Genomic DNA, 12,955 nt, shown 5'->3' with positions numbered 1-12,955 from the left:
GTGTAGAAAAGTCGGAGGGTCAGTATTGACTCACGTGTTCCTACATTTCTCCGGAATCCCAACTGATCTCCTCTGAGGTCGACTCTCTTCCAGTGGTAGAGCAGTGTGTTTACTAAGCCGTCCACACCCTTGAACGAAATCTGCCTCTTCGGACATCTAGCAAAGGAATCGCGTCAAAATAGTGAATGCAGTCACTAACTCTCTCCATGCTCTGCCTCGTATGTGTAAAATTATCATAAAATTTTCCTTGTGAGCAGCACGAGACTTTGATTTTTGAACAATGTAAAGTCTTTATTCCCGGTTTATTCCGTAACGTCGTAGTGAGTTCTAAAAGACTTGTCACGGAGGAAATTTTGTATTATTTCAATTGTAAACCAACTGCAGTGAGTATAAAGGACTTGGTCGTCGTGAATGTGATTGAATCGTTCTGAGAATCTATCCAGTTTAACTACAGAAATGTGTCAGGACATATGGTAGACAGTGGTTTTTTCTTCTTCTCTTAATAACTTTTGTCACGCAGCTGCCGCGACTGATCAATTGTAATTTTCAGGAAAGACCTCTGAAAACAGCCTAAAGTAGGAAGTCATACAGGGAGACTTTTTTCCAAAATTTTTCAAGTGTCATCTCCAATCTTATGTGACGCCCACTGCAGAGTTGGAAGCATTATGGATGACCTAGATGAACAAGTAGCATACTGGCTACCTACAGGCAGAAACAGCGCTGAGAACGTCAGTAGGCCGGAGAAGTGGAGGTAAACTTTTCATCATTAACCATGTCCCCTATACAATCCGGCCGTTCGTCTTCTTGCATGCATCGTCGCAGTTGAAATAATATTGCCTCAAGAGGAACGCTTTCAAAACCCAGGCAAAAAGGCAAAAATTACAAAACAAATCACTCGCAGTTTCCATTCCTTCGACTTCTCCTTAACCATCTACGACTATACTAAAACACCTCAGACTAACGCTCCACATGAAACTGTCATGGAAACTTGACATACTAATAATCAAACGGAGAGCCCACAATAAACTAAAACGAATAAAACTGCAAACCGACCGTGTACCTTCAAAACCTTACCTTCGGCGTCCGTTCGCCCGCCCCCACATAGATACTTTACCATCCTGCCACATTATCAAACCCTCTTCCCCTTTTCTTTCACAGTGAACATCACGGTATATCATATACCACCCGCAATCTTCACCCCAACAACACCGACGTCCATTCTAACTGCTAATCCTGGTATGCAGCTATGCCAAAACTGACGCAGCCGACCAAGCGTATACCTCCATATGCTCTACAATCCTTCCCAGCTGACTTTTAACCGACTTCCTCTCCCAGGGAATGATATCCACGCCGATATTTTACAGTCTCTTCATCTTTAACTCTTATCCCTCTATGCTACTCCACATCACGCCTCCTACCTCTCTCTTTCATAGTCCTTTCCTCTTCATACCTTGGTTCGGCTCAGGAACTTCTTTCCTGTCCTATAGTACCCCCCCCCCCCCCCCCCCCGTACCTCTGCAACACCACTCACGTAACAGCTACAACTCACCTGACACTATTTGTATATACTCGAACCGTACGACCCCATATATCCTCTAACCTTTCCTCTCACAATTGGTTTTTTGGTCAATGTTTACATACAGGATGATTCCATGATGGCGTCACAAGCTTTCAGAGATATTGGAGAAGGGTAACTGTATCAATATGAGGTAAGGGGCCCTACTCCTGAAACGACCGACTCGAAAGGAATAAGCGAAAATCTATTCAAGGTCCGCCCTAGCCTCGAGCATCGCTCAAACTAAGAGTTCCAACTTTAGAACCCTGTTCACGATGTACAGAATTCGTGCTGAATATTACCCAGTACCCTCAGATAATTTCTTTTGTTGAAGAATGACGCACTTAACTTGATGACAGGGAGAGCGATTAAACTAAGCCTACGGCACAGTAATAATGACTTCCATTTGATTGCACAAATTTCACAAAATGCTACATTTACATTAATTGTGCAAAATAGTTTCCCCCAGCGACAATGTAGGCGTGGCATTGTGGCGTGAAGTTCTGTCGTACAAGTTCTATTATCACCGGTGTCGTCTGAACAGTATCGCAGGCAGCGAGAATTGTTGTCAGGAGATTATCTTCAGACACGAAAGGCGCTTGGGTCACAAGACTTTCCACATGCCCCCACAAGAAGAAATTAATTGGAGAGAGATCAGATAATCGTGCTGGCCACAAAGCAGGATCTCCTCTGCCTGTCCACCTGTCTGAGCTATTTGTCCTTAACCCTTCAGTCCAAAGCGAGGTGGGGCTCCATCATGTTGGAATCACATCCGTTGGCGAATAACAAGTGGTATATGTTCCAGAAAGGTGACTAGTGTGTCTCTGATAAATACTGTCTACACTGGTGAATTCAGATAGGGAAGAAGAAGAAACGGACTTGTATCTAATCACGACTATCCCTGCCCACACGTTGACATAATATGTGTTTGACGGCTGTTTACTGTAGCGTTGACATTCACATCGTTCCAAACATGGTTACTTGCTTCTATTTAGCATTCCGTTTCTAGTGAAAAAGATTTAATCCGTGGAAAGTACATACGCAGTAACGTGGGGAAAGACTGTAAATCACAGCAACAACCATTAGCTGAACACGATAAGAGGCCCGTAGTTAGCAGGAGTCAAAGCATGCGCTTTCAGTGGATGGTAGCGGTACGACTACATTTCACCGTAACACAGGCGGGCAAATAAAAGTGGCCTGGATGAGTAGATACATTTGGATTACAATTTTTGGCAGCACTAATGGAGGAGTGAAAGACTTACGGTTACTGCCAGCAGGATTGCGCAATTGCCCATAGAGCCGGCCAAACCTTGGAGCACATTTACACAATCTTCACACCTGACAGAGTTGTTAGCAGACGTCAGTCTGCTCCTGGCCGTAGCAGGTCACCCAGGACAATTGATCTATCACTGTGCGATAACTCTGTGTGGGGAGCCCTCAAGTCTAAGGTGTATCGAACATCCCTCATTTTCTTCAACAACTGCAGCAGAACATTTCAGATGAGACTCCAGCAATTCCAGCTTCGATCCAGCTTTAGCAACTTGCTGACCAGAGTCTAAAAGTACCAAGACATGAATGGTGATCGCTTTCACCATCTGCTGTACTCAGGTTAGTTCTGCAATTCCTTCCCTTTGCTGTGTTTCTTCGTACCCTGGAACTCTGTTCTAGGGGCCACTTTTATTTGCTCCGCCCTGTACTTGCCACTCAGCAGTCTGTGGAACATTCATTTCACGTGCAACGATCGACTGCTGATTGCAGGTGCCTTATCGACTCGAGCAAGCAAACCGTCATCTAAGTCGAGAGTCCGCGTAGATCGTCGTCCTCATCGGTCGTTGTACTGTGGTACAAATTGCTCTCTTACGCTTAGCCACTGGAACAGTCTTGGAAACATGGTGTAAGCCGGGTGTGTTCTAGGCAGATATTTGGCCCTGTACAATCTTTTCGCTTCTCTGATGCTTCCATTTGATCGGCCATACAAGCAAATCATGTCTGCAAATTCCGTCACCGTCACTGTTTTGCTATGTCACATCGACATTAGGAATTCAACTTCAAAGTACAGACTGCTGTCTACTATAGTACAGACTCTGTACACCAAGATTGATTGTGTCATTACATAGATACTATCCTTATTACATTAGTTTGAGTTAGTATCCCAACCTCCAAAACTAAGTGCTCGTTGGGACTGCCTTCCCTACAATCTTAGGAACAACACTTTCGGTGCAGGATCTCCATTTTCATAGGCATCAGAATGATTTTCGCTTATAACATTCGACTCGTTCGTTTCCGCGCCAAAGTCCTTTACATTTACCCTTCTTCATCAGCCCTTAAAGTTTGTAGAATCATCTCGGAATCACGTCTCCCACCCACTGTCGAATGGAGCTCCCCTCGGACTCATTAGGTTCTAGCCCCATTAAGCAGATTCTCCCGAACTCTTGGCAACTGATCCGTTGAATGCATCACTAGTCGTGTTGGTGTGATTTCTGTTTCCACGTTGAACGAGTAATTGTTGAGGACGCCTACGTGTTAGCACACATCTCTTACTGTCTCATACGGCTTGGGACAATACATCAGTTAAAGGGTAGTTTCGGGCAGTTTTAGGGTGAGAAGCGACGAAGCATCTCAAAGGGAACTCGGATATTAGGGATTACCACACACCCCCTGACGCCTAAAACGACTTCCCAGCAGTTACTCCGTATCTTCCTTCTGATGAACGTACTAGCGTTGGTAAGATTCATCTCAGCACACTAGACAATTTACTGCCGACAGTACTTATCTGTTGCCTGTGTACTGGACATCTGATACTACCGGGAACGTTCGCTCACCTGGTTCTTCATATTAGATGGTTTCCGATAGTTTTATGGGTAAACGCTGTGTGGCCTGCTAACAGACTTCGTTGTGACTGCAGAATGCCTCAAATACTAATGGATCTCATTCCACCGCGCGACTTGACACTGCAAACGACTGTTCTACTGTTTACCTCTTTCGTTCTAATGACCAAACTACAGGTTACTCCAGCTAGCAAGATTACTAGCACTGCCAATAACAAGTTTCCGCGGAAGTCATACACGTGAATCTCTACCGCCTTGGCCGACCGAGGTGGCCGAACGGTTCTACGCGCTACAGTCTGGAACCGCGCGACCGCTACGGTCGCAGGTTCGAATGCTGCCTCGGGCATAGTGCTCAGAGCCATTTGAACCATTTGAATCTACCGCCTTGATATTCGGGCAATGACGCCCATTAGCCGATGAACGGTGAAGTACGGGTAAGTACTACAACACAGATTGAAGCTAACATTGTGGCCTCACACTGGCACTCGCTTACGAGTGAATCTCACGAGGAAGTCGTGGCCCGACCCTTCACACTATGGCCCTGGACGAATTGCAAAGGTTGCGTGGTCTGGGCCCGAGCGGGAACAGAAACCAAAACATTGCATCGAAACAAGTGTTCTGTGCATAGTGCTGTGAAATGTGGGGAAAAAACCGCAAATTGGCATTTATAAGAAGAACACCAAAAATGCAATAGGAGCGTAATATGTATGAAATCGTCCACGCAACCTATAAGTACAGTTCAAAACATTACTACTTAATAGGAAATACCAACCACCAGAACTGTTTATAACCTATAAGTACAGTGACCAAAATGTAAATTAAATATCAAACATACGTACATATTGCAGGCTACTGATGATGCCTTGCGGAAAATAAAGGCGAAACGCGTATGGTACTTACATTGTGTTTTATTCAGTTACTGTCAGACGGTCCATAAGTAAAAATTATCAGTATGCCGTATTCAAATTTAAATATTTAATACAGAAGCCATTAGCCCTAATATTAAGTTTAATTTCAAGACTTTAGGTAGTAATAATCACTACGTTAGAACTGTTGTTCCTGTTATTTTACCTGTTCTCTTTAAATCAAATCCAGTTTTTTTAAAGTTGAGTATTTTTGGTAAGCTGTACGTTAAGCCTAACTTTTGAATTTCAACTGTTTTCTTGTGAAATTCAGTTTCAAAATTGTTGGTATTGTTAAATTCAGTTTTAAAGTTCTTTGGTAAGATAGTCGTTGGGCCTAAGTATTTATTTGTTTTAATAAGAATTGTTATAAAAAACTAACCCACTTAATCATCCAGCCCTTTCACTCACCTATGCCTCTGTTACACAACTCATTCTTGACTACTGCTCGAACGTTTGGGATATCCGAAGGTCGGCTTAAAGGAAGATATCGAAGCACTTCGGAGGTGCGCGGCTAGACTTGTTACCGGTAGTTTCGGTCAATAGGGGAGCATTACGGAAATGCTCCGTAAATTCAAATGGGAATCCCTGTCTGAAACAAAAAGATTCTTCTGCGAAACTTTAATGGAAGAAATCAGAGTACTAGCATTTTCAGGCTACAGAATGGCTCTACACCCGCCAGCGGGGTGTAAGGATCGAGAAGGCAAGATAAATGAGCCATCATACGGAACAATATAGGCACATGTTTTTTCCTCACTACAGTGGAAATAGAATAGGTCAGGTGTAAGATACCCTCCGCCTTGTACCATACAGTAGCTTCTTGAATATGTAAACAAGTTGATGTACATGTAAAGCCTGTTTTACACCAGCGAATTTCCGGTCAAAATCGACTACTCAAAGTGCAAGCACCAGGACACGAGTGTGTGTAAGACGTCAATGATCTATCGATTGTCCCGAGTATGGAGTTCTAAAATTTCGAGTATGCTGCACACTGCTCATTCGCAGAAACAACAGACTCTGGCAGCATCCGATAAAATCGAAAGTTAACCTGTTCTGGCCGAATTTTCTCGTATCATAGAACTGGATTATGCCCCTTAGTGTCTCCATTAATTTTCTGGTGTGTTGTTAGCTTTGTTCTCATAACACACTGCAAAACTGCACACTGTCCTGATAATTTTTCCTACTAGCGTTGTCTTAAAAGATAGACGTAATATCTGAAACCATGAAGGCAGTAACGTTCTAGAGAGAACAAGCTTACACTGTGCATAAATGAGATAAACGTGGTTTAATTAAAATTATTTAATCAGTGAAAAAGTCAGAATTATTCGACGAGAAAAGTAATTTTCGATGTTTTTGGCACTTAAAAAGAAAGAAAACAAGATACAAAGGCTAAAGTAAAAAGACGCTATTTACTGCGTTCTAGACATTGTTTAATGTATTTTCAAGTACATATATTTTCAAAAAATAAATGTATATGTCGTGAAATGCTCTCAGGAGTGTATAGATATTACCATGCTACCTTTGACAGTAATGTCCGCTATGAATTTCCCTTTTGCCCCTAATAAACTCTATTACTGTTGCTTCTTCCTGAAGTTTGCTACTATATTTCTATTTTTTCATAAAAAAGGACAATCCCTCATTCAGATGCCAAACTGTAAAAGAAAATGTTGCACAGAATAGAAAACAGAAGCGAAATAATATGTTCCCTAATACAAAATAGTAATGTTATCAAATACCTGAGATAGCTATTGCAACAGAAACTACCCATTGCACGCAGCATTGTTTCCTTTCCTCCACCTACAAGATAGGTATCCGTCATCTAGGTTCTGAATGACACCTCCTTTTTCCTCCCTGAATTAGGAACTTTTAGTTTTGAAAGCTGTGAGTGTGGTTACGTATGTTGGTGTGTTTCTATTGGCTGGACCTTCTACAAGTAGGTAGCAGCCAGTCTGTTCTTTGTGAAAATATTTAATAATCACTTCCTATCAATAGTTGCTAAGCCGAGTAAAAATTTAACTAACGGCTCAGAGCACTATGGGACTTAACATATGTGGTCATCAGCCCCCTAGAACTTAGAACTACTTAAACCTAACTAAACATAAGGACATCACACACATCCATGCCCGAGGCAGGATTCGAGCCTGCGACCGTGGCGGTCATGCAGTTCCAGACTGAAGCGCCCAGAACCGCACGGCTACACCGGTCGGCAAAATTTAACTAACTCACGGAACAGTTACAAGCTAGTGAACAAGGACATTGCCCCAACTGTCTTCGTCCTGCTTGCAAATGTTCTTTGAGTTGGTTAATTAGAAGAAAAAAGATATTAAATCACTTATTATGTCGCTGGTGATCACTTCGGTATCAAGAAATATAAAAGAGGATTGTGAAGATACGCGCATCATACTTCAGTGCTGTATTAGATCCCCTGAGGAACGTATCGCGTGCATAGTCAGGTTCCAGACAGATTAAAATACTCATTGGTCTCTCTTTCTTGGCATTCCCCTGCAGATGAAGGACACTTGCTCCCATCTATTTCACTATTTTCTGTGACGTTTACTACTACTAGCATCACATCATTGCATAAAAGAATGTGATGTATGCCGTTTGCTGGCAACAACATGGATTTTGTTCTTTATATTTGCAATATTTGTGCGTCTTAGTTCGAGGTAGCATTTGCCAAGAGAGTGTAGGCGATGATTTAAAACAGCACACAGTGTGGCCAGCACATGTACCAGAACGGCCACCATTAGTTAACCAAAATGACTTTTCACTCTGCAGTGGAGTGTGCACTGAAATAAGCTTCCTGACACACTAAAACTGTGCGGAGGCAGCTCTCAGGTCACAAGCAACTCTTTCGCTAACGTTGAAACGAAAATGACAACCCGAAACCGACGAGACACAGTACAGGAACGGAAAGCCACGGTGCTGCAGTAGACTCACTTGTGTTTAGCAGTGAATTGAGACGAGAAGGTAGATACTGTAAAAGAGGTAAAACTATGAACATAGCTGCTAAGGTTCATTGGCCGTGTCAGAACTATATTGGAACAAAGAAGCTCTCGGTCACAAATATTAAGTCAAAATTGACCTGGTTTTGACGCTACTATGAGCGTCGTCTTCAGAATTAGACTAACTGTTCTAAAACATATTAGGTACATAGTACATTAATAAAATTAAAATTTGTACTGACTCGAAAAGAAGCAGTACTTACAAGTCACACATTAAAATATCTAGGCCAGAAAGGCGACGTCATGAACAGTTGTGAGATGGCGAGCCGCTAAGCGCTGCTCGTACTGTGAAGAGGCTTAGGTCGGCCCGGCTGAGCCTACATACCCGCTTTGCGCGCCGCGGGCACGCCCATGTGGCTGGTCTTGACGGCGCCCGTGGCTGCCTTGGCCGCAGCCGCAGCCGCCGCCCCCGCAGCCTCAGTCTTGGCGCCGGCCCCACTCGCGCCGCCCCCTGCAGCCGGGGCTTTGCCTTCGGCGGCCGCTTTCGACGCCAGCAGCTTCTTGACCAGCGAGGCGCTGTCGACGCGCGGGCCCTGGCCGCCCTGGATGTCTGCATCGCCGGCGTTGCCGCCACCGGAGGAAGATGTCGGGTTCCCGGAGGCCTTGCCAGGGGCTTCCGCCGTCGTCGCTGCCGCCGCCGGCTTGGCGGTGGAGGCAGCCGCCTTGCCGGAGGCCACGGAGAGGCTGGCGGCGGGCATGTCGCTCTTGTGCGGCTGCGGCTGCTCCTGGGCCTGCGGTTCGGCTGCGGGGTCAGCCAGCTGCAGGGAGGGCGTCGTGGTGGAGGCCACCAGCGCGCTAGACGTGTCGGGCGTGCTGGGCGTGGCCGGTGCTACGGGGGCGGCGGAGGCGGCGGGGGCAGCAGACACGCTGATTGGCTCTGCCAGCAGCGAGGCCGACGCCAGGTGTACCTGCACACGGGCACCATACGGAACCATCCTGCCTCATTCTCATCATTCATCTTGTACTTTTTTGTTTCTTTGTAGTGTGAAAATTATCGAACAGTCAGTTTACTAAGCCACAACTGCAAAATACTAACGCGAATTCTTTACGGACGAATGGAAAAACTAGCAGAAGTCGACGTCGGAAAATATCAGTTTGGATTCCGTAGAAATGTCGGAACACGTTTCGCAACACTGACCTTACCCCATTTGTTGTTGTTGTGATCTTCAGTCCTGAGACTGGTTTGATGCAGCTCTCCATGCTAATCTATCCTGTGTAAGCTTCTTCATCTCCGAGTACCTAATGCAACCTAAATCCTTCTGAATCTGTTTGGTGTATTCATCTCTTGGTCTCCCTCTATGAATTTTACCCTCTACGCTTCCCTCCGACACTAAATTGGTGATCCCTTGATGCCTCAGAACATTTCCTACCAACCGATCCCTTCTTCTACTCAAGTTGTGCCACAAACATCTCTTCTCCCCAATTCTACTCAATACCTCCTCATTAGTTATGTGATCTACCCATCTAATCTTCAGCATTCTTCTGTAGCATCATATTTCGAAAGCTTCTATTCTCTTCTTGTCTAAACTATTTATCGTCCATGTTTCACATCCATACATGGCTACACTCCATACAAATACTTTCAGAAACGACTTCCTGACACTTAAATCTACACTCAATGTTAACAAATTTCTCTTCTTCAGGAACGCTTTCCTTGCCATTGCCAGTCTACATTTTATATCCTCTCTACTTCGACCATCATCAGTTATTTTGCTCCCCAAATAGAAAAACTCCTTTACTACTTACCCCTTATCTTAGAAGAAAGATTAAGGAAAGTCAAACCCGCGTTTCTAGCATTGGTAGACTTAGAGAAAGCTTTTGACAATGTTGACTGGAATACTCTCTTTCAAATTCTAAAGGTGGCAGGGGTAAAATACAGGGAGCGAAAGGCTATTTACAGTCCAAACAGAAACCAGATGGCAGTTATAAGAGTCGAGGGGCACGAAATGGAAGTAGCGGTTGGGAAGGGGGTGAGACAGGGTTGTAGCCTCTCCCCGATGTTATTCAATCTGTATATTGAGCAAGCGCTAAAGGAAACCAAAGAAAAATTCGGAGTAGGTATTAAAATCCATGGAGATGAAATGAAAAAGTTTGAGGTTCGCCGATGACATTCTAATTCTGTCAGAGACAGCAAATGACTTGGACAGTGTCTTGGAAGGAGGATATAAGATGAACATCAACAAAAGCAAAACGAGGATAATGGAATGTAGTCGAATTAAGTCGGGTGATACTGAGGGGATTAGATTAAGAAATGAGACACTTAAAGTAGTAAAGGAGTTTTGCTATTTGAGGAGAAAAATAACTGATGATGGTCGAAGTAGAGTGGATATAAAATGAAGACTGGCAATGGCAAGGAAAGCGTTTCTGAAGAAGAAAAATTTGTTAACATCGAGTATAGATTTAAGTGTGAAGAAGTCGTTTCTGAAAGGATTTGTATGGAGTGTAGCCATGTATGGATGTGAAACATGGACGATAAATAGTTTAGACAAGAAGAGAATAGAAGCTTTCGAAATGTGGTACTACAGAAGAATGCTGAAGATTAGATGGGTAGATCACATAACTAATGAGGAGGTATTGATTAGAATTGGGGAGAAGAGGAGTTTGTGGCACAACTTGACAAGAAGAAGGGGTCGGCTGGTAGGACATGTTCTGAGGCTTCAAGGGAGCACAAATTTAGCATTGGAGGGCAGCGTGGAGGGTAAAAATCGAAGAGGGAGACCAAGAGATGAATACACTAAGCTGATCCAGAAGGATGTAGGTTGCACTAAGTACTCGGAGATGAAGAAGCTAGCACAGGATAGAGTAGCATGGAGACCTGCGTCAGACCAGTCTCAGGACTGAAGATCACAACAACAACAACATAGTCAGTTCATCCCTCTCACCCCACATGGGAGGGGGACACTATCAGTGGTACTATTGTCCATTTAAAAAAAAATTATAATGAGAATATGCAAACAAAATTTTCGGCATCTTCTATATTAGAGTAAAAATCTAAGACAGACAGCTAAAAAAGACAAATATATACACTACTGGCCATTAAAATTGCTACGCCACGAAGATGACGTGCTACAGACGGGAAATTTTAACCGACAGGAAAAAGATGCTGTGATATGCAAATGATCAGCTTTTCAGAGCATTCACACAACGTTGGCGCCGGTGGCGACACCTACAACGTGCTGACATGAGGAAACTTTCCAACCGATTTCTCACACACAAACAGCAGTTGACCGGCGTTGCCTGGTGAAACGTTGTTGTGATGCCTCGTGTAAGGAGGAGAAATGCGTACCATCACGTTTCAGACTACGATAAAGGTCGAGTTGCAGCCTATCGCGATTGCGGTCTATCGTATCGCGACATTGCCGCTCGCGTTGGTCGAGATCCAATGGCTGTTAGGAGAATATGGAGTCGGTGGGTTCAGGAGGATAATACGGAACGCCGTGCTGGATCCCAACGGCCTCGTATCACTAGCAGTCGAGATGACAGGCATCTTAGCCGCATGGCTGTAAGTGATCGTGAAGCCACGTCTCGATCCCTGAGTCAACAGATGGGAACGTTTGCAAGACAACAACCATCTACACTAACAATTCGACGACGTTTTCAGCAGCATGGACTATAGCTCGGAGACCATGGCTGCGGTTATCTTTGACGCTGCATCACAGACAGGAGCGCCTGCGATGGTGTACTCAACGACGAACCTGGGTGCACGAATGGCAAAACGTCATTTTTTCGGATGAATCCAGGTTCTGTTCACAGCATCATGATGGTCGCATCCGTGTTTGACTGCATCGCGGTGAACGCACATTGGAAGCGTGTATTCGTCATCGCCATACTGACGTATCACCCGGCGTGATGGTATGGCGTGCCATCGGTTACTTGTCTCGGTCACCTCTTGTTCGCATTGACGGCACTCGGCACTTTCAACAGTGGACGATACATTTCAGATGTGTTACGACCCGTGGCTGTACCCTTCATTCGATCCCTTCGAAACCCTACGTTTCAGCAGGATAATGCACGACCGCATGTTGCAGGTCCTGTACGGGCCTTTCTCGATACAGAAAATGTTCGACTGCTGCCCTGGCCAGCACATTCTCCAGATCTCTCACCATTTGAAAACTTCTGGTCAATGGTGGCCTAGCAACTGGCTCATCACAATACGGTAGTCATTATTCTTGATGAACTGTGCTATCGTGTTGAAGCTGCATGGGTAGCTGTACCTGTACACGCCATCCAAGCTCTGTTTGAGGCAATGCCCAGGCATATCAGGGGCGTTATTACTGACAGAGGTGGTTGTTCTGGGTACTGATTTCTCAGGATCTATGTACCCAAATTGTGGCAACGGGCTTGCTGCAGTGGGTATACCGGTTCCCGTCAGATCACCAAAGTTAAGCGCTGTCGGGCGTGGCCGGCATTTGGATGGGTGACCATCCGGGCCGCCATGAGCTGTTGCCATTTTTCGGGGTGCACTCAGCCTCATGATGCCAATTGAGGAGCTACTCGACCGAATATTAGCGGCTCCGGTCAAAGAAAACCATCATAACGACTGGGAGAGCGCCCCTCCTATCCGCATCCTCACCTGATGATGATACGGCGGTCGGATGGTCCCGATGGGCCACTTGTGGCCTGAAGACGGAGTGCATGCACCCAAATTGCGTGAAAATGTAATCA

At 44.9% G+C, this 12,955-nt stretch overlaps 1 protein-coding gene across 1 annotated transcript in view; it reads right to left on the bottom strand.

Moving 5' to 3' along the window:
- LOC126273063 (atherin-like) overlaps window positions 1–12,955 on the bottom strand; it is a 500,756-nt gene that overhangs the window by 465,335 nt on the left and 22,466 nt on the right. Inside the window, exon 2 of the mRNA XM_049976469.1 lies at window positions 8,616–9,198. Coding sequence (XP_049832426.1) covers window positions 8,616–9,198 — 583 coding nt within the window. The remainder of the gene's footprint in view (window positions 1–8,615; window positions 9,199–12,955) is intronic.

This window comes from Schistocerca gregaria, chromosome 5 (assembly GCF_023897955.1).
Source record: "Schistocerca gregaria isolate iqSchGreg1 chromosome 5, iqSchGreg1.2, whole genome shotgun sequence".
In the NCBI taxonomy this organism is placed as follows: Eukaryota; Metazoa; Arthropoda; class Insecta; order Orthoptera; family Acrididae; genus Schistocerca; species Schistocerca gregaria.
This window is presented reverse-complemented; position numbering and strand designations above follow the sequence as displayed.